General features: G+C 36.3%; 1 protein-coding gene across 1 annotated transcript in view; it reads left to right on the top strand.

The window, feature by feature from the left end:
• The window catches only part of LOC106052733 (homeotic protein antennapedia-like), a 31,961-nt gene that overhangs the window by 2,037 nt on the left and 7,173 nt on the right, over positions 1–22,751 (top strand). Inside the window, exons 2-3 of the mRNA XM_056045439.1 lie at positions 1,561–2,553; positions 7,031–7,253. Of these exons, the coding sequence (XP_055901414.1) occupies positions 1,591–2,553; positions 7,031–7,253 (1,186 nt within the window). The 5' untranslated portion in view covers positions 1,561–1,590. The remainder of the gene's footprint in view (positions 1–1,560; positions 2,554–7,030; positions 7,254–22,751) is intronic.

Genomic DNA, 22,751 nt, shown 5'->3' with positions numbered 1-22,751 from the left:
TTTATTCATCTGTCCTGAAGTGTCTCTAAGTTTAGTGATTTTACGAATGGTGTTATTCTAATCAAATCGAAATATTTATTTGTTATAAAACTCACTGCTCTGTTTTGTATGTGTTCTAGTTTCTTTGTTTTCTTGAGTTGATTGATCCCGAACAGAGGATGCATATTCTAATAGCATTTTAGTTTTATGTTCTTGTTTGATTTGTAAAAATTTCTTTTAATAAACCCTAATGTTTAGCTATATTTTTAACTAATTTTATCAATATGGAGATACCATAGTAACTTTTCTTTTATTATTACACCTAGGTATTTTGAGTTCATAGTATATGAGCCGTATTGACAGTAAAAAAAATTTTTTTTTTATTTGTTTTAGATTTTTTGTTACTTTTAATAAGTGACATTTTTCTGGGTGTAAAAACATGCTCCAATTTTATTCCCTTTTCTGTAAATCATCTTATTTTAATAAGATTTCTGTATCTTGTGTTGTTTTTATTGTTCTATATGTTAAGCAATCGTCTGTAAATAATCTGACTTTTGATAGATCCATTAATGTAAATAAGACATAAGACTGTTCCTTGAGGTACGCCTGAGTTTACTGTTATTGGTGTTGATTTAGAGCCATTTATTATTACAGCTTGTTCTTTTCCTATAAGAAAATCCTGAATCCATTGATGAAATGAACCATTAATGCCAAAGTATTTTAGTTTTTAAGCAGGTGAATTTTGTCGAATGCCTTAGAAAAGTCTAATAAAATTGCATCTATTTGCTCACTACTACGAAATCTTTTTGAAAAATCATCAATTAGTCCAATAAGTTGATTTCACATGACCCATATTTCTAAAAGCCATGTTGGTATAGTCCCTGAACATTGATGGCAGAATAAACAATGTGGCCTATTGAATCTTAGAGAATATTGTTTGCTTTTTCAATTGTTTTCTTTTCATCTTCAATGCTTTAAATTATTTTGGCAAACAGTTCTATAATCCCTTATAATCCATAGTAGACATCGGTTTGTATATACAAGATGGCGGAATTAAACCTCTAGATCTGGAAATAATATTAAAAGTAATATTTTTTTAAACAAGGTTTGATATTGTCAAACTTGCGGGAGGTTGTGTCATTTGGCGTAGAAACAATAATAACATATTTTTTATACTCCGTTTAAAGTCTACTAGAATAATAATAAGGCTAGTCTTCGAGTCCGAAGATTAGTGAGGAATGCAGTATTTCTTCTATAATGTCTTTCAAAATTAATTAATTAATCTATTTGTATATCTATTTTAACTTTAAAAAATGGCTTTAATTATATATATATATATATATATATATATATATATATATATATATATATATATATATATATATATATATATATATATATATATATATATATATATATATATATATATAATAATAAAGATAGATAGATAGATAGATAGATAGATAGATAGATAGATAGATAGATAGATAGATAGATAGATAGATAGATAGATAGATAGATAGATAGATTTAGTAAAGGGGTAGAGTAATGAGTAATCTACATTTTGTAATTCATTTCTAGGAAAGCGAACTGACTAAAAACAGCAGTAAAATGACGAAATCAGAAGGCAGGAAATCGTTTAGTATCGATGCTCTGCTAGCAAAGACAACATCTTCTCCACCAAGCGTGTCTTCGTCGTCACTTCCTCCCAACAAAATCCCCACCTGTCGCAGCACTGAGGCTGATGCTACGAACCACGTGTCCACGAATCAGGATGCCTTCCCTGCTCGCGTGGCTGACAGAATCCAGGAAGCCAAGAGCAACCACGTGACTTCGACTTCAGCTCCTCACATTGTGGCCAACTTCGCTGCCAAGAGAGATGCCAAGTCTTTGAGGGATGAAGCCAAAGCTGACTCCGGGACACCTCCTACACAGGCAGTAGACAAAAGCCCAAAGCACGAACTGGCCACTTCTGAAAAGATGTGGAGACAGGGGGAAAGAGGTAGAGAGATTGACAAGCTGCTTGTTTCTGGGCGTAAGATGCTGGAAACAGACATAGACTTCATGGCCAGGCATCAATATCTCTTTTCTCAGACACCTCTTTATTCAGCGTCCTCTCTCTCGCCCTCTTCTCCTCTCTCATCTCCAGGGTCAGCAGAAGTAAATACCAGACAGCTTGACCAACCATCCCCTCATCAAACAGCTCACCGCGTCAGCATTCACGCCCAATCGCCAGCACTTTCTCGCTCGCAATTTCAACAGGACAAAACCCAAGAAAATACTCACCCAAAAATCTCTGACCGGAGGTCGGTTTCGGACAAGTCGGTTCACCAGGGAAATCTGAGCCCTTCAAGAGAAACCCACTCCCCGGGGCCACACTCCCCAAACTCTTACTGCTCAACCTCTCGCAGCCACACTCCCGACTCTCCAGCGGCGTCGCCGCGAGGGCCTGGTGTCAGAGGTGGAAGCCCTCAGCGATGCTCACCTCCAAACAATGCTTTCATTCCAAGACCTGGGCTCCTCAACCTTCCACATCATGCAATGGTGCAGGCGGCTGGACAGTTTGGCTTTCAAGTAAGTCAGTAATTATTGAGCCATCTAGTTAGTCTAAGCGCTTAATCAAGCACATACTGAACTTCATATTGGCTTAGTTATTTTAGATACAGGCTACTAAATGTTACACCCTGTCTTCTTTAGTTTAATTAAGTTTCACTCTTTTCTATATAAAACAACATTAAGTAATTACCGCTAATTAGCTAGTTTGTTATTTTATTTTATTGATTCATGTATTGTTAGTAAAACGAGATATGTAAAAGTCATGTAGGTATTCGGCTCCGGCTTCGGCTCCGGCCGAATATAAAAAAAAATGTATCGGGCCATATTCGGCTCCGGCCGAATATCAAAAAGTACTATCCGGTGCACCCCTAGTAATAATGAAAATAACTCCACATGTACAGCCATGTTTTGTTAGTAACGACAAATAATTGTGTAAAGTTTCAACTTCAGACCAGACGGAAATCACGTGTAAAAGACAGAGTGTGTTTATATAAGCTTTGCTTTTGTAAGTTTTACTGAGTTGCGGGGGGTACAAACAGAGGATGAGAGGACCTCGGGCTGTAAACCCTTGAAAGGATTAATAAACATGACTGACCAAAGAAACACATCGTATTGATAGGCGTGGGAATTAGTAATATTTCCCTTTTTCTAGGAATCGTTTGTAAATTCTAAACAATGATGAACTGACTTATGTTTCGATATACATAGAAGTTTGAATGCTATCATCCCATTCTTGAAATAAAAGGATAAAAATTGTACTAAAAAGAGTCAAAGTTGTTTATCATTCAACTCGACTTTTGTTGTTTCTTTTTCCTGGAGAAGTTCCACCTTTCAGACCTTGCGGGCAGATGATGTAAAGGTCATCTGTTTCTGTGGCCCACGGTTAACGAGGGTATCATGTGGCCAGCACAACGACCAACCGGGTGGACTTTACTTTTCCCCAACTAATGTCAGGTACCCATTAGAGCTGGGTAGACTCAGTGGCGCCCAAAGATCCCGAAATTCAAAATCCTAATCTGCACGAGGATTCGAACCCGGGTCCCCCGGTTCGGAAGCCAAGCGCTTTACTGTTCAGCCACCGCGCCTCCTGTTGCTTAAAGCCGTGAAAAATAAGTCTGCTTTGTGATTTGATAGTAAAGTAGAGAGCGTTGAAATAGTGTATAGACTTGACAGTGTTTTGAAAAAATGACAGGGAATGATAGAGCTGACTTAAGAATATTGAAACCCTGAGAAAATTATCAATGTAGAATCCAATATTTTTGTCTTTTAAAAAAATATTGTTTTACTATACATTTTGATTGAAAATTGCGGGACCTCTTTTTAGATTCGAGTGAAATAAAAAATAAACAAATATTCGCATTTGACTAGAGTAACACCATTAGTAAAATCCCTTAAATTTAGAGACACTTCAGGACAGAAGAATTAAATGAAGACTAAAAATTATTCTTAGAACACTAGAGCATAATTTACAAATACAAAGATACCAATGCAGACCCCGTTAAAAGTATTGTAAATAGTTTGCTGTATGACTTGATTAAAAATCGCAGACGCCTCTTTAAGGATAAAACCAATATAAGAGAATGGGATTCAACAAACGACGTCTGACTTGCATAGTTTTTCATTTAATAGATGAATCATATATAACGACTGCAAATTAACTCTTTCTCTCCGACTAAACGATACCATCGTTGATTTGACCCCATTAAATTTTTTTTTTACTAACATTAATTTGTGTTATACATAAAGAGCTGCATGCATTCCTCTTCAATTATATATCAAATAAAATATTTTCTGATAACAAACTTTTAAAAATTTAATCATAACAAGGAAATGAACTACAAATGAACCCAAATTAATAATTCCGTCGGAACATGGAAAATAATTACGAAGATTCCCTAGTGCTATTAGAGCATGGAATGGGTAGCATGAGCTAGCCAGCAAAACCTGTGACTTGGCAGAATTTAAGTCATTGGTTAATATGCATGACTGAATGCATGACGCTTAGGACGTAATCATCTTCTTTTTTGAAGTATCGTCTGTATTTTATAAGATAAGAGAAAGAGTTAAAATATAAAAGCTTATCGACTTGCATTTTAATGGAATTATTGGGTTATTGTTACAGTGCGTATCATACGTGTACAGACTGAGGTCATGGTATGACTAAGATGCTATTTAAGGATGGATTACATATTAACATATAGTTTATTTTTAAACTAAACGTATAGTGTTTTAAAAAGAAGTGACGTCAGATAAAAAAAAAGCATGCGTTTAGATGGCGATAGCAAATAGATTTGAGTGTAAATATTATAAAAATCTGTATCATATTTAGATTAAATTTGAAGTTTTGAATATCAGCCTACTGCGCTGACACGAAACAACTCCAAAGTATGCACTCTTGACTGTTGTCTAGATCACCGGCTCGAATCAGGGCCGGCCTTAGGTAATTGGAAGCCCTATGTGAAGTGAGAAGCGTGGCCCAAATGGTATATATAAAAAAAGACCGCCGAAAAATACATAATGAGTTAAAACTATTCCTGTATCCCTATCTAAATCAACAAATAAGTGAAATTCATATAACTCCGATAGAACAAAATGTGCTTCATGGACGATTCATGATCACCAGACTAGAAATAACGTTTCGACACTTCACCAATAGGAAGAAACATTGGTCTCCTTACATATATACTGTAACTAGTAGATCCAAACATTCGTAACTAAACCTTTCATCATAGTAGAGACTTTGGGCTATCTACTAGACACACAGACAGAGATTTGATCCATGTTTCGCAAATTGTTTTCAGCAAAAGGATGCGCTAGGCTACTGCCTAGTTTGCCCATGCCTAAGGCCGGCCTTGCTTGAACTTTAACCGTCGCCTTCCTCTACCTTCCCGAAGTACAAGGTAGTATGTAGATCTAATAAACTTTAATTCTGTAATATCATCAAAAAGAATTTAAAAAAAAACGTATCTATTGAGTTTATATTGTTGTAAAGAAAGATTTCTAGTTTTTATTCAAATTTGTGTGTCAAGTTAATTGCGGATTTCCACGATAAACTAAACAATGTCAAGGACACTAACTTGAACTTTTTTGTTGAACAGGACAAATGAAGGGAGTTTTAGATTGGCTTTCTGGAGCCCATCACACCCACAACTTTGGTTGTTTTTTTTACTGTTGCCTTGGATAATGTGTGAGGTTTTTGATAGTGAGGTTGGAAGATGGGGGACATGTCTTGGCTGGTTAATCAACAAGATAGAATGTTTTGATTTTTATGGATAATGAGTAGGACATTGTATTTTTTTGAAAAAAAAAAAAGCTTAAATTAACTCACTCCGTTTGTCTTGTCTTGGCGGATTCTTGTACACATTTTTAGCGGCCCCCGAAAGGGGAAAAGACGCTATTAGTTTTGTGTGGCCTGTCTGTCCGTCTGTCCCGTTTAGATCTTGTAAACTAGAAAAGATAGTGAAAATCCATCACAATATTTTAGACCATTCAAAGTTCTGATGCAACGGCTACTTTTTTCTTTTCTGAAAGCAAAAAAATCTAATTTTTAAAATCACTTATGCAAGCAGTTTTTTCATAAAAATACAACACTTTTACAACTATTCACTAATAGTAACAAACACGGGAGGCTCTTTATTAGGGGGGTGGGTGTAAATTGCTAGCCATATTTATAACTTATTTATGCAAATGGTTGTAGATTTTTTTGTCAAAAAATATTATTTTTATATTTGTATTGTTAAGTTATGTAAGTTCTATTATACTAAGTACTATATTTACACAAAAGAAATGTTAACTATGTTTTTTAAAAGAAAAAATCTATTTAGTATGTATATAAGTTGGACATAATTTAAAACAACAATTAATAAGTAGTTGTTTATATTATCGCCTGAACTGCAATGCATAATATCACCATTGAGCACTTAACCAAAGCAATTTTTTTTTCTTTTCTGTTACGGAAATGTTTTTTCTTGAGGAATAAGAGATTGACCCTTTACAAAACAATTAGATCAATTAGATATTAATTATAAGTCATCAGTTAGGCCAGGTTTACATGTAATTTCACATTCACTTTCACCTATCCTTTGGTCTGCTGGACCGCTGGGGCACCACACAACATCTGTTAACCTTTTTTCTCCATTCTTCTCTGTCATTTGTATTTGATAGAATTTCAATTTGATAATATTGAAACCTGTTTCCACACAAACCGTCTTTGTAACCTTGTTTTTTTTCCTTGGATCAGGCTGAAATTTTGCACAATTATTCATTGTCGACGACAACACACGAATCAATCAATTAAATAACCAATCAATTAATCTGTTAGTGGTAATAAATTAATTTGTTTTATAATCAAAAAGGGAAGACAAAACTTGCAATATTGAGAGATAAGACAGCGATTAAACAGTGCTCTCCCTTGATTTTTTTAAAATTTTTTTTTTTACATTTTTATAAAGTAATTTTTATATTTTCTTTGTTGGTTTTTTTTTTCTTACTATAGAATGTTTTCCCCAATTCCGGACTTTATGGTTACTCAGCTGGTCAAGGGCAAGTCTCGCCCCATCATCTCCCCTCCATGCTTTCAGGCAGTGCGTTTCATCATCCGGCTGACCAGGCGTTGAAGCTAGCTCAACTCCATGGCATCAACTATGCTGAATGGCTGGCTAGGACAGGAATGTATGTGTCCAGAATGGTGGACTACACAGGAGGCTGTGAGTACCTAGGTAAAGCAATCGATTACGAACACCTCAGTTTTTCTGTCTGATTATTTGTTTATTTTTTGTTCTATGTTATTTTACTATATACTTTTTCTAATTTTAATCCATCTTAATAAGTAGAATTATTTTTTTTTACCTATACGTATACTTTTATGTAAACTAAAATAAACTAGATATAAGCAAACATTTTTATTATTTAAAATATTTATGTGTAACTCTTTTTATTATGCCAGTAGTGGCTATAAAGTACTATCAAACAGTTTAGAGGAAATCGGTCCCTCACCAATTCGCTGTTTACTTTTCCTGTATTATAGCTTGTTTATGATACTTGGATAATAAACAATAATAAAATATCGCTCACCTTTCTCTTTTTGAAGGACCATAACATTCTCTTTATTTGTCTTGCGTTTTCTGGCAATGTAATACATTACAAATACTAAATATAAATACTAAATAAAAAAATATAACTGATGTTAAGAATAAGTAACGATCAATAGATACATCCTCACCATTTATAGTTCACCGTTCACCCTCACCATTCATAGTTCACCTTTCTTATATTTTAGCGTATATATCATACATAGGTGCTCTAAAATAGCATCAATAATTCGCAGAAAATTTGGGCTTCATGGGATAGAAACAACGTACTTACCCACAAAATAGTGTGTGGGGGGGGGATGTATTACTAATATGTCTTCTACAATTATTCCTAATATCAATTTTGGATGTTGTGACTCAATGAAATAATGGTGTTTACAGAATAGTGTTATTTACGAAATAGTTAGGCTAATGAGCACTCTCTGTTTGGGACCCCCTCAACTCAAGAAAACATAAAGAAACTAGAACAGACGCGAAATAGTGCCGTGAGATATATGACAAACGAAAATTTACATTTGATTAGAGTAACACCATTTGTAAAATCACTAAGTCAAGAGACCCATCAGAACAGAAGACTATCAAGTAGAGTAACAAAGATAAAACCTAATAAAATACTCAGAAAATCACAAATATAAAGGCACATTTCTTGTTCTATGTGCTAGGACAAATTTATACAAGTACTCCTTCTTCCCTAGTGCTATTAAAACATGGAGTAGGTTGCCTGAATCAGCCAGGAAAACCAACGACTCGGCAGATATTAAATCATTGATTAACATGCATGATTAAATTGACACATTAAATGCTTAGGATGTAATGATCTTATCTTTTATTTGAAGCAACGTCTGTAATTTATGAGATAAAATGAGATATTGATAATATAGAGTCTGTAAATAAATCTGATCTGAATGATTCTGCTTGGAATATTGTTATTGTTAACACTTAAAGGTTCGAATGCATTGATTTATATATCTATACTGGAAACCGGAAACAATTATACATAAAACACTGAACCATAATCTTCAAATACAAAAACAAAATTTAATAAAATACTCAGAAAGACACAAAGATAAAGGCACATTCCTCATCCCATATGCTAGGACAAATTTGTACAAATGCTCCTTCTTCCCTAGTGCTATTAGAGCATGGAATAGGTTGCCTGAGCTAGCCAGGAAAACCAGTGACTTGGCAGAATTTAAGTCATTGGTTAATATTCATGACTAAATGCATGACGCGTAGGACATAATCATCTTCTTTTTTGAAGTAACGTCTGTAATATATAAAATAAGATAAGATTGATCGATTCACAGACCTATATATTATATATATATATAGATTTTATGTACGTAAATCTTTTTCAAACTCAAAGGGAAGTCGCACAAATCAATCTTTTCTGTCTTAGAAAAGTAATGATCTTTACTTTCAAAGTTTAGAAATAATGCAAAATCATTTCTTGGGTTTTCTTTAGAATGGGCTATTAATCACAGAACAGTATATTCACGCTAATATATGAAACAAAGCCATTTCCTGTTAGTTTCCATAGAGATAATGTTACAAAAAATCCTAGATCGAAATAATTCATGTCTGTTGATTTTAGTCATCTTATGTACATTTAAATAGATTGATTACCTAGATCTTTTTAGATTATGTATCTAAAAATTGCAAAATAATAATTGTGAGACGAGAGCATTCTTATTTTTGATGTTCAGTTACTAGATCTATATCTAAAAAATTAAATTATATGTTACATAGGTTAGAGTTGAAAAAACAACAACAAACAAAAAACAAAAACAACTTTACTTCATATAAGTACTTTACATAACAACGCCTTGTTTTAACTATAAAAAAAATTTTCACGACATTTTATGTAGAGTTGGGAAATCTTTATGTCCAGTCTAGATATAATATATTTAAGTCTATGTTCGAATGATTCAGATCTGTTCAAATAATAAACAATTACTCTACAGAGTACTTCCAGTAAATCAGATGTTACTTTTTTTTTTAAAGGCACGTTTTAAAAATATCACACCTTAAAAGAAAACTGTTTTGAAAAAACCAAATTCATAATCTCAAAATTTAAAGCTAGATATATAAACAAGGTAATTATATTTCATGAAGTTATACACACACACCTTCAAGAGTTATCTTTAGCGCAATGAGTTATGTCCCTTTGTAGACCCTAGTTCCACTTCTTGATTCAACAACATAAATAATTATTTTCAGCATATCTATAGACTAGAGCAGTGTTTCCCAAACTAAGTTCCGCGGAACCTTTACCTTTACCTGTCCCTTAGTCTATTTGACCGTTGGCGCACCGTGCAAGATTCGTCGACCGTCTTTCTCCATTCCTCTGTCTTTTGCCTAAGTTAGAACCTCTTTCAATAACGAACCTACTGGAATAATTAACTAGTTGGCCACCACGTGAATTAATCTCTCTAAAAAAAAATAAGCAAAATTTTCCGTTATATACTCAGAATGTGCCAAGTGTTCCGTTATGGAAAAGGTTTGGACGTTTGGAAACATTGGACCAGAGGATTAAAGCAGTGCAGCAAGTTATGTGAAAGATAGTTATTTTTTTTTTACTTTTTACAAAGGGGCTTTAATGAGCTGGAGATTTAGCTTTTTCAATGTGCCTATCACAGCTCGGTTCTTTCAAAATAACTCATAACATCTGAGAAAGTTAACTATTTATCCAACACCAGCGCCCGTTAAATTTCTTTGTCTTTATTATTAATGACCGAAACATTAGTTGAAAATATCAAGACATTTGAACTCCTTAAGACAAGTTTACATTTATGTAGGCTACCCAAGATTTAAACAGATGTTTAAAATGTATATCATTGAGAACCTGACTTAATCCAAAGTTGATTTTACGTTGTACGAATTTGTCGTAATGTCCTAGTGGTCTGAGACCTTCAGTTAAAGCTCATCACCCGCAGCCGAGTGGGGCTTGGGTTCAGATCCCGGTGAAGAATAGAATTAGATTTGAGATTTTTAGGAGCCCTAGAGTCCACCCTAGAGTCCACCCAACTCTAATGCGTACTAACTTACGTTAACGAAGTAAAGGAGGTTGGTCGTTTTGCTAGCCACATGACACCCTTGATAATCATAGTCCATAAAAACAGATGAGCTTTACATGGAGTCTAATGTGTCGTTCCCCATGTTAAGTAGTGCATGGAGCCCGCCCTTGCCTAGTAAATCAATTGTTTAATTTCAGGAAATTTGCATAGAAAAGAATTGTAAAACAAAAAAAAAATCAACTCCTTGTTTAGGACTTTTTCAATGTGTCTTGAGTGTAAATACAGGCCTGCCTATTGCCACTCCGTGAAAGCATTCGTGTACTATCGGTGTAATCTGGTCGAGACGAACAAGCCCAACATCTCTATTCATGCCATCACACCCAGGAATGACATCAGCACATGTCATAACAAGCTCTCACTGAACGAGACCACACCAAGCCATCACAGACACCTCCCGTTCAGCAACGGTTCTCGTGCCACACTAAGTGGTGGCGGCTTAACACCCGAGAGATTTAGTCACGGGGAGGGGGGGGGGGAGGAAAGAAGGGTGTCGAGACCAAACATTCCGGGTGCCTGGCAGAGTTTCCAGGTCACGGGAATTTCACTTTTGATCTGATGTGTTCCTAGAGATAGCGCATTCACACCTGGGCACTTGAGCCTCAGATGACCGTAAGCGGGGGACTGGGGTACAAAATAATGGCGGAACATGCCAGACAAGACCACTTCAGGTGAATGTTTACGAAATCTCTTTTTTATCATCTATTTACCCATTAATACGTAATGCGACAATTTGATTTCAATTTTATCAATCGTCTGCTGTTAGTTTTAAGTAGACTTTGACTGAGATATGTAGCAGGTCAGACCAGGCTGAGTTTAACCTTGAAGAACCAACAATTAAATGTTATTTTCGTGACCTATTTTTCATAATCAATACCAAGTTTGTTGGAAATTGAAGGTTTTTGACTCAATGTTAATTTTATATTAATGTCTTAATGGATAGCTTTATATTGATGGCTCATTGATGGTTTTATTTTGTATATTGATGGCTCACTGATAGTTTTAAATTAAGTGTGATAGTTTTATATTGATGGCTCACTGATAGTTTTATATTGATTGCCTACTGATAGTTTTATATTGATGGCCTACTGATAGTTTTATATTGAAGGCCTACTGATAGTTTTATATTGATGGCATACTGATAGTTTTATATTGATGGCCTACTGATTGTTTTATATTGATGGCCTACTGATTGTTTTATATTGATGGCCTACTGATAGTTTTATATTGATGGCCTACTGATAGTTTTATATTGATGGCCTACTGATTGTTTTATATTGATGGCTTACTGATAGTTTTATATTGATGGCCTACTGATAGTTTTATATTGATGGCCTACTGATTGTTTTATATTGATGGCTTACTGATAGTTTTATATTGATGGCCTACTGATAGTTTTATATTGATGCCTCACTGATGGTTTTATTTTTTATATTGATGGCTCACTGATAGTTTTATATTCATGTATAAATAACAAAGAATAGATAAAGAAGAATAAAGTAATAGTCAGTAATCACATGTCCGACAAGAGTTAGATCAAAGATCTAAAAGTTATGTAAAATTAAAAGAAACAGCGTCAGAAAGTTTGTAAACGGCACAGACTGCAGAAGTTTAGAGATTATTCAGCAGAAGGCTAAGGTATAATGGAGACTAAGAAAATAGTTCGCTAGATATTCATAGACTAGTAGCGTGCATTTCTAGGATTCTATTTAAAAAAACAAAACAAGAAAAACAATAAATACTTTATAAAAAAAACAAAAAAAGCTTATATTAAGTGTAATTGTATGAATTAGTTTGGATCGGTCTTATAATTATATAATTGACCTAGACATGTAAATCTGTGCGATTAGAAATATTTTTACCAAATGATTTTGTCTAGCTTTTAGCTTTCTCAATGCGCTATGATCCTACCACTTGTCTGGACCAGTTCGAAAGGGGGAGGGAAGAAGGGGGTATCCTGTGAATGTTTACATTATCGCTTTTTAAATGTATGCAAAACAAATTTCACACAAGGCTCAAGGGGACTAAATCAATTTATACCAACACATCTGTCAAGTACGATTTCTTTCCCCTTTTCCATGTTCAAGATATCAAACAAAATAATTAATTATCAATAGTTAATTAGCTAATTGGTTAATTTTTTTTATTGATTCTTGTGTTGTTAAGTAAATGAAATAATTGTGCAAAATTTCAGCTTGTTCAGAGATTGGGTTTGCGAGAAATAACGTGTAAAAGCTTTAACCAGACAGACAGACAGACAGAGTGAGTTGATAGAAGTTTTGTAATTGTTAAAACTTGTCCATTTCCTATGAATTATAACAACGGCTACTGCCTGACATTTGAACGTAAAATTAGACAGTTAAAAATTACTTAAGTACTAATACTCTAAAATTGGTACCTAAAATGTCGACATCAGAAACAAGTTGTTAGTTGTTTTTTTAAACATATCTTCAGTTGCTATTTTTCACAAAAACTCATGGACCCATATGATCTGTTTGCTAGCTATTAAAGATATATGCCAATAGCTTCATAAGACTGTGCAGCGGACTCAGTGCCATATTTAGACTTAAAGCTGTTTGAGGGCCCTTTATAAGTCCAGATATTGTATGTCAATGCTAAATATTTCTTTGGTTGGGGGGGGGGTCTAAGCTTAAGTTTGTGTTGTCTATAGGTAAATCCTGCCCTAATCACACAGATTTCTGTGTTAGCCAGATAGCTGTAAGTCGTAATAAAAATAACTTATTCATCAATAAGTTTATTCTATTAACTCACTTTGTCTGTCTGTCTGGATTTCTCAGCGTAATAGTTCTCCCACTTCCCATGCTTGAATCAAGTTGAAACTTTTTCAGAATTATTCATGGTCGATGACATTACACGAATCAATAAGTAAATATAACCACTTAGTTAATTATTTAATGGTAATTAATAAACTGTTTTCATATAAAAAAGGATATAAATCTTGCAGTATTGAGATATATGCCGTTAATAGTGCGGTTCTTTCTTAAGTAATTTTTTTTTCTGCTTGTTTTACTTGAAGATTGTAACACTCGGTGGGCCTGGACCCTTTCTAGAAATGCGCTCCTTTTAATCAAGAAATAAAAATCGTTACAGTTTTGCTAATTTAAAAAAAAAAACAGCCATAGATGAGGATAAAATGTAAACACTAGAAGACATAAAAGTGTTTCTCAAACGTAAAATAGCTGAAAAACTTATCCTGAACAATGACTATTAAGAGTATAGTACATCTCATTAATTTTAAATGAATTCATTCATTAACTCAATATTCACGTCAGAATAGTACTTAAAACAAATAAAACTAATCGGTCAAAATTTGCATCTTTTTTTTTTCCAAGGATTAAAAATTAAAGTTTTAACTTATTAACCTATTTCTTTTTTTCTTTTTTTAAGGCGGGTGGGGGGTCATTATCATTAATCACGCTTTCTGCGCCCCCAACCTCTCTGAATGTGAATGATGTGACAACATTACTTGAATAGCCAGACTTAGCCCTCTGGCCGACTATTGTCATGGTAATGTGATTAGACGGCTTCTCATGACTCCCCAGACGATATTGGGCCACCAGAGAAAGAATACAAAATGGCGATCAGAAGCAAATTTAGATCTGGACGATTCCCCCCCAGCTTTTTTTTTTCTTAATAACTTTTTAGTTGGTGTTGAGTTTCTTCATCCCCCCCCCCTCCTCACTTTTCGCCTCTCTATCAGATCTACGCCTCTGATTGCTGTTCATAGACACCCCCGCTAGCTTGGCACCCTTGAATTTAAAGTGCTAGAAAACGCCTGGTTTCACGGAGCTTAGCTCAATCTAGACCAAGAAAACGCCTGGTTTCACAGAGCTTAGCTCAATCTAGACCAAGAAAACGCCTGGTTTCACAGAGCTTAGCTCAATCTAGACCAACTTTTTTTGTGGGGGGTTAAAGTTTACAAAACAATAAGAATCAATGAAAAATACAAATAAATGCAAGCGAAGTCATTTTTAACCTCAATTTTGTGTTCACTAACTGATCCAAATTGTGTTCGAACTTTTTTTAGGCCCACAACTTTTTTGATACATTTATTTATTTAGTAATATTTATATTTGAACATGGCGCAGGGTCACAGAAGGTTAACACAGTTCATGAGGTCAATCGGGTTTACGCTGTCCAGTTAGCGTCTAAAACCAACCTTGGCCACGATCATACTTCGTCAGATAACAATTTTTAAAATCGGACACAAGTTTGTAAGGATGCTAACATTTAGGGTTATATCTAACCAATTATTAAGCTAACTAGTCATCTCATAATTACTTTATGAAGACGTGGCCTTTTCACCATTTTAAAATCTCAATTGACGAATTATGGGTAACCTTTATGAGTGTCATTCATAATTTTGTCATACATAAATATGTCATTTTTAAATGTGTCATTCTTATTCCCATTTCTTCTTCTCTTTTTTTAAATAGCCAGATATTTTTTGGATTTAACTGCTATTTTTTTTTTACGAGGAACACATTTGAAGAGAATTAAAGATAGTATATCCTTTCCAATTAACAAAAAAAGAATGATTATCAAAATCACTGATATCGTTTTTTAATATTTTTCAGTATTTTATTAAAACAATTATATTCTTCAAATATTTATTATAACTGGTGAATATAGAATTATATATATATATATATATTTATATATATATATATATATATATATATATATATATATATATATATATATATATATATATATATATATATAGAGAGAGAGAGAGAGAGAGAGAGAGAGAGAGATAGATATAGATAAATAGATAGATAGATAGATAGATAGATAGATAGATAGATAGATAGATAGATAGATAGATAGATAGATAGATAGATAGATAGATAGATAGATAGATAAAGAAAGAGAGAGAGAGAGAGAGAGAGAGAGAGAGGGGGAGATACAACGCGCTGGACCGCTGGTCTACTCTGTAGACTGACATTTTGGAACAGTCTGGTAGAGATAAAAACCAATTTCTTTTAGCTCTTTCTTCCCCCCACCCCTCCCCCTGCTAAGTTCCTTAAGACTACGTAATGCCTAAAGAGTGCTTGCCCTTTTCTTCCTCCAGCATCTTTTCCCTTTTCTACCCGCCATTCACCGGGACACGGGGGACTAATCGTGGTGAAATGGTAAATTAAATTAGCAAATTGCTCTCCCCTCGCAGGAAAAATGTGCGTTTAATCTGGGGCTGATGGGGAAGGCTGTTGACACTGGGGTGACGAGGGACCTGCTCGCGCAACTGCCTGGACGTCAGGAAAGGGGAGTTAATCTTGGGCAATAACCAAGGAGAGCAGCCAATTAGAGGGGGGTGAGTCTTTTCAAGTGCTCGTCTCCTGACGCGGAAATAGAGACAAGCAGCGATGAATAGCGGGTCGAACTTGGCGAGTATTGAAAGTTTGAAGCTACATTGTCAGGGGAGAAAACTGAAATATATATCTCCCCTTGTCTTCTATTCTTTCGCATCGTCTCTGTCATCACTGGTTGAAGAATGAGCTTTGGTTAAAAGCCTTATGCATACATTCGCTAATTTAAAAGAAAAACGACACAGAAGGTGATGACAGAAAAACTAAACTAAACACAGCCCAGTGACATAGTTGGATGATACGCCATTCAAAGACGGAGGCAACTAACCGTTTCAGAAACATAATTTTATGTGACATTTGGTTTTTATTCTAAGACACCTAGTGACATACTGACCTCTATAAGAAAATACTCAAACTTAGTATACGGCTATATCACCTGATCCTCAGAGCTTGCAAAGACCTTCTTACAGGGAACAGTACCAGGTAAAATAACGAGTGGGAGACAGAAAGAGCGATTGGAAGACAGCATCAAAAGAGAAATGGGCAGCGATTGAATGTTGCTTTCCCTTCACCCAATTTGATCTTTGTTGTTTGTTTGTTTTTTTTTAATTTTTTTGCTTGTTTATCTTTTTTTTTTTGTTGTGAACCATTATGGAAACGTTACCGACTGATCTAGGACGTAGTTTGTGGTACTTGGCCTGGGTTAGAATCCGATGACTGCGTACAATTTTTACACATTTTCTTTTAAAATCAAACTAGACGGGAGTGCCTGGACAAACCGAATAAACAGACAGAAAGTTGAAATGAAATATTAAAGACTCGTCCAGTATCTTTCTATCTTTCTATCTATCTATATCAATGTATGTCTATCTTTTATTCCCTACACTATAACATTTTGTTGATCTAATCAAGCCCAAACATACCAAATGCATGTGCTCGTGTTTTCTGGTAACTTGCTCAGCAGGCGCTAACACAAACATACATCTTGATAGATGTCTCTTGCTGCTATGCAACCCTCCATTTATCAGAGAGTAAATCTACATTTAATATAGATCATAACATCTCCCTCTTCAACTCACAAACAAGAACGATCACCCTGCTTCCGTCTCTCAACCCTCTCTCAATATCAATAGTTTTCTCCCCTTTCAAAGCCTTGAACTAACTTTTTTCTTCCTATGCAGTTACGTAAAACGATGTCAATCTCATACTCCCAAACCGGGTGCCGCCATCACCGCGCCCTAAATCCTCGAATCGCCCCCCCCCCTTTTCTCACCCCTCTTTTTCTCCCACCCGCCATCAGCTCGTTTGCTAATGAGTTTCAATCCTTGCCAAGCGCCCCAGATCATGGCGGCACCCCCCTAGAGATATCGTTCGCACAGATGAGCGACCAACGGGCTGAGCCGTGAATTACACATTAAGGGGGATCAGCCCCCCCCCAGCACACAGCCGTGACGCTTCTTAAATGAGGACGTGATATATGAATTATGGCCCCCCTCTGCGCCTGGCTGTCTGTCGGGCCCTGCGCCCACCAAACGGGCTTCTAATTTGTTCCATATCTCTTGTTTAATTTCCCAGAACGATGTTCTATTCAGGAGCGGTGACAAAACCGCAGGTTTGATCTTTTGATCCAGGGCTCTTTGGATATATTCAATTTTTTTCCCCGCTCTCCTTTCGTCATCCTTTTATTTGTGGGCGCGTGTCTGAGTGAGTGCAAGCGCATGCGCAAAGACTCACACTTGAGATCGTGTGCTCTAAGATTGTAGATTCAGTCGGCCATCTTCTTTTTTTCTGCGAGGGTTTCTCAAATTGGGTAAAGCGTTCCCTTGGGAATTAGATGGCGTTATTCGAGTGCATTCAGCCAGCCTGGGGTGGCAGTGGTTCAAATCATCCATAGACTCGCATCTGGTATTCGGTTGAATGATCGTCCTTCAATTAGCTACTACTTAGTTTTTCAGAAACATTCAACGCAATATAATTAATTAAACACCGTGGCTTTAAAAATCGTATGAAATGTATACATTCAAAATAAGTCCGATAATAAGTCTCAGTAAAATTCATCACAAAATAATTACCCTTCTTCTCCCCAATTTAATTTTATATTAAACAAAGAATTTCTTTTTGGCGGATAACTATAAATAGCTATTCGGTATATCCGGTGTACAGAATAATGAACTGTTGAAAAACTATATCTATTGTAAAGTATATGACACATTTTGCGATCGTTTTAGTACTGTAATTTTTTTGTAGAACAAAACCATAGACTATATATTACATGGACTGCCAACTTTGCGCACTATGTCTATATTTTTCATTTAAATAGGTCCCGTTAGTGTTGGCAGTTCATGTAATATATACAGTCTATGAACAAATCCAACTTGCTGAGATTTTATTGTTGTATGTCAAACACATTTTTAGTTGGCAACTATTAGTATTGTTACGTAGGCCCATTTCTTTTCTTCTGACTAAATGTACTAGTAGGCCCATTTCTCTTCTTCTGAGTAAATGTACTAGTAGGCCTATTTCTCTTCTTCTAGCTAAATGTACTAGTAGGCCTATTTCTCTTCTTCTAGCTAAATGTACTAGTAGTCCCATTTCTCTTCTTCTGACTAAATGTACTAGTAGGCCTATTTCTCTTCTTCTGACTAAATGTAGGCCTACTAGTTGGTCTATTTCTCTTCTTCTAGCTAAATGTACTAGTAGGCCCATTTCTCTTCTTCTAGCTAAATATACTAGAAGGTCCATTTCTCTTCTTCTAGCTAAATGTACTAGTAGGCCCATTTCTCTTCTTCTAGCTAAATGTACTAGAAGGTCCATTTCTCTTCTTCTAGCTAAATGTACTAGTAGTCCCATTTCTCTTCTTCTGACTAAATGTACTAGTAGGCCTATTTCTCTTCTTCTAGCTAAATGTACTAGAAGGTCCATTTCTCTTCTTCTAGCTAAATGTACTAGTAGGCCCATTTCTCTTCTTCTGACTAAATGTACTTGTAGGCACACAAATAAAAACAATGCAAGGAACTTGACAACTCAACATTCAGCTTCATATAACTTAATTAACTATAAACTCTTGCGATTCGTCACTGTGACATGTAGCATAGAAGACTGTACAATATCTGGTAGTTTACAGTTCCCTGTACTTCGCTGGTATGTCACAGTACTTCGTTGCAATTCATCTCTTCTCAACTTGCATTGAGCGGTATTCCGCTCTACTCAACTGTTCCGAGTCGAACTCAGCTCTACCGAATCAGAGCCGTAAACGTCTTACTTTAACTGTATCGACCTTAACGGCTCAAGTCCACTGTAGACACTGTAGTTCGCTGTATAGGCTTTAACGACTCTAGTCCACTTTAGTTCGCAATATAGACTTTAACGACTCTAGTCCACTTTAGTTCGCTGTATAGATATTAACGACTGTAGTCCACTTTAGTTCACTGTATAGACTTTAACGACTCTAGTCCACTTTAGTTCGCTGTATAGACCTTAACGACTGTAGTCCACTTTAGTTCGCTGTATAGACTTTAACGACTGTAGTCCACTCCAGTTAACTCTACCCTAGTTAACTTGCATCGAGTCGTACACATCTCTCTTCTACTGTCTCGCACAGTAGACAACAGTACCGACGACTCTACCTACGACTGACTTTTCTCATTAACTCTATGGTTTATATAGAGTCCCTAATCGCTCCTCCAATATTGCAAAAACACTGCTAGTACCTTCTGGAACATCACTTGAGGACAGATCACATCATGTCTCTCTCGCAAGGCAGTCAAAGACAGCGCTTCAGTGACACCCTCAAAGCTTCTCTGAAGGCGTTCTGGGAGACAGAGGCACGTGACAGGGCATCATGGGATCGAGCTGTGAAAACTGGTGCACATGTTGCTGAGGAAAAGAGAACAACGCTGGCAGAAGAAAAACGCCAGAGAAGAAAAGCAACTGCCATTGACACTTGCTCCAGCTGGAATAACCTGCCCAGTGTGCAACCGAACATTCCGGGCTCACATAGGTCTCACCAGCCACATGAGGAGGCATAAAACTCCAGTGCAAGGCCCTCAGCCCCCTGGATGACAAAGTGGTCATCATCGAACCACGATGGACGAACTATAGTTGGGTAGAAGTCGGAAAGTCCGAAAAATCCTGAAGTTCAAAAACTCACCTGGACTCGGAACTTTAGACTCCTTAGGTACGGAAGCGGAGCTCCTTAGCATTCGGTCACCACTCCCCTAGACGACTATGTAGTTAATTAAGTCAATGTATTTTGTTACTTACACCTGGGGCTTATGATTTAGAATTCACCATTCTTTGCACAAAGGGGTAACTCATTTATTAAAGGTGTCTTTTGTCTAGCTCAGTGTTTCCCAAACTTTTGAACTATGTGTACCCCTTTTAAAATTTTCGTAACGCCGAGTGCCCCTGCCCCCCCCCCCCAACCAAACAAAAAGGATTTATTTAAATAACAATCAAAATATATTATTTATTTACACACTAAAACAATGTTATAGTATAAATAACATATATCCGAATCAAAGAGAAGGCTGATAGTGTATGTGCTGAGATAACAGATATTCGTAATTGGATTCTCTGGTTGTAAATTTTAATTCGAGATACGTTTGTTTTTTATTTTTTTTTTACTTAATTTCCAGAAATGCTGAAAAAAAAAACACTTAACTCTTTCTTTCCGTTATTAGTTAACACGTTCTGATGGAATCAACGTTGGTATCGTCAGTTAGGAGAGAAAGAGTTAATATACATATAAAGTTGGGAATAGCAAGAACTGTTTCTATTGCTATTGTAACCAAAGTGATATTAAAATAGACTTCTTATGTTTAATTGATGACAATCTGTCTGAAACAAATTACTACAATTGCTCTTTTTTCGCATGTTAATAACTGCTTAGCATGGATGTTGTCTTAACCCTTAAAGTGCTGATTTTTTTTACAATGAGTGCATACAAAATGGATTTACAATGCTAGTGTTTAGTTAGAGGCCAAACTAACACACGCGTCTAAAGGGTTAATATAAAGCCGATATCTTATTCATAATATCTTTATTAAAATCGGGAAAATATTTAGTCCTCGAATGTAAAATAACACCGGTTTTGAGTTTTACACATTTTAAAATACAATTTTTAAAATATGATTTAAAATTTGTTAATATTTTATTCAGCATAGTTAATTACGCGTACACCCTTCAAACTCTTTCCGTACTTCTTGGAGTACGCGTACCCAATTTCGGGAAACACTGGCCTAGCTCAAAGAGGAGCCACTCATTTTTGTTTAAATACTCTTCTATAGCTTATCTTTCGTGCAATAGTATTGTCATTGCACTATAGCTCAAGTCGGAGTTCAAACCCCCTTGATAGGTACCCAAGCGGTGTTTGCCTCTTAGCTACATATCCCGACGGTTCTGCGTTTTAACTCACATAGTCACGCAAGGTACAAGACTTCTAATTCATTATAACGTCAAAGCGAATCAGACGTAAAGTAATTTAGGTTAGTCAAATGCATCACCCATCACTGGCGCTGCCATCATGTCAGATTTTTTTTTTCTTCAACCTTATAAAAACAAGACCAAATTACAACCATAAAATTTGTGCCAGTTTGGTCCTCAGGGCACCAGCTGAAAACCAAAATAATACGCTAACACACCCAATCTGGAGACGGGGGAAAGCCATCAGAAAAAATCTGGGCTATCATGATTTGGACATGAAGAAAATGTCATTTCATTAATAGCGCCCCCGTCACATTCTCGTCTGCATGAAATCGGTAGTGACCCCTGGACCTAGTTGCGCATGATGAATGCCCTGTGATTTTGTAGAACTGGGGGATTTGGGGGGGGGGGGACACCCGTCCAATGCAAACTACGCTATCGCTATTCATTTGTGATGAATTAACTTATTTGCTTAGAGTCTGAGACCAGCCGAGTTTCGGGCAGACGAGCCTTGTCGGACCAAGATTCATTCCCTCGCACTTAGCCCAGGCGTGTTATTCGCCAATCCATTTCGTGCCCTCGCGTCCATTTAGGGAAGCACTCGCAGAGATCTGGCTCTCGTAAATGCACATTCGATTCATATTGCCGCTCCCATTTACTTATGTGGGGTGGGGCTCGCGCGCGAGTGGGGGGGGGAAAGAAAAGGTGGGATATTGGTCCTGGAACGGGAGGGAGGGTGGAGGGTGCAAGACGAGTCCCGGGGAGCGTCCGCTCGCGCATCTAATCAATTACTTCTTGCTTCACAAAAGCGGTGATGGCAGATGAAGGGCGATCACTCATGTCATCAGAGAGCGGGACTAATCAAGCAAAAAGCTGTAAGCGAGCTCTGGCGAGGAACGATCTTTCTCCATTTCTCAGAGTGTCTACTTTTTCTTTTCAGGAAGTCTTTCTCCTCTTGCCTAACGTTTCGTGCCATTCTCTCTTCATCGCCACTTGCTCTTCCCTCCCCTCTCTCCTCCATACCGGGAGCTAAAGTTTCAATTATCGTGGAGGGAGTTGGCGAGGTTTCGGCTGAGTAAATAAGTGGCCATTTAAACTGTTGATGTAAATAAAATATTGGGATCGGAGAAAGAGGCGGAGACGATGTTAAGCTTGGGAGGTGGGAGGGGAGGGTAGGTAAAAGAACGTAGCCTTTGTTATTATTACATATTATGAGTGGATACAATGTCTTTGTTATTGTAGTCAGTCTAATGACTTGCGGCCCATTTTTATTATCTTTTTGCTTTTTGATGAACACT

The sequence above is a fragment of the Biomphalaria glabrata genome, chromosome 11, assembly GCF_947242115.1.
Source record: "Biomphalaria glabrata chromosome 11, xgBioGlab47.1, whole genome shotgun sequence".
Classification (NCBI taxonomy): Eukaryota; Metazoa; Mollusca; class Gastropoda; family Planorbidae; genus Biomphalaria; species Biomphalaria glabrata.
The sequence above is the reverse complement of the archived record's forward strand: the minus strand, read 5'-3'. Positions and strand labels throughout refer to the sequence as shown.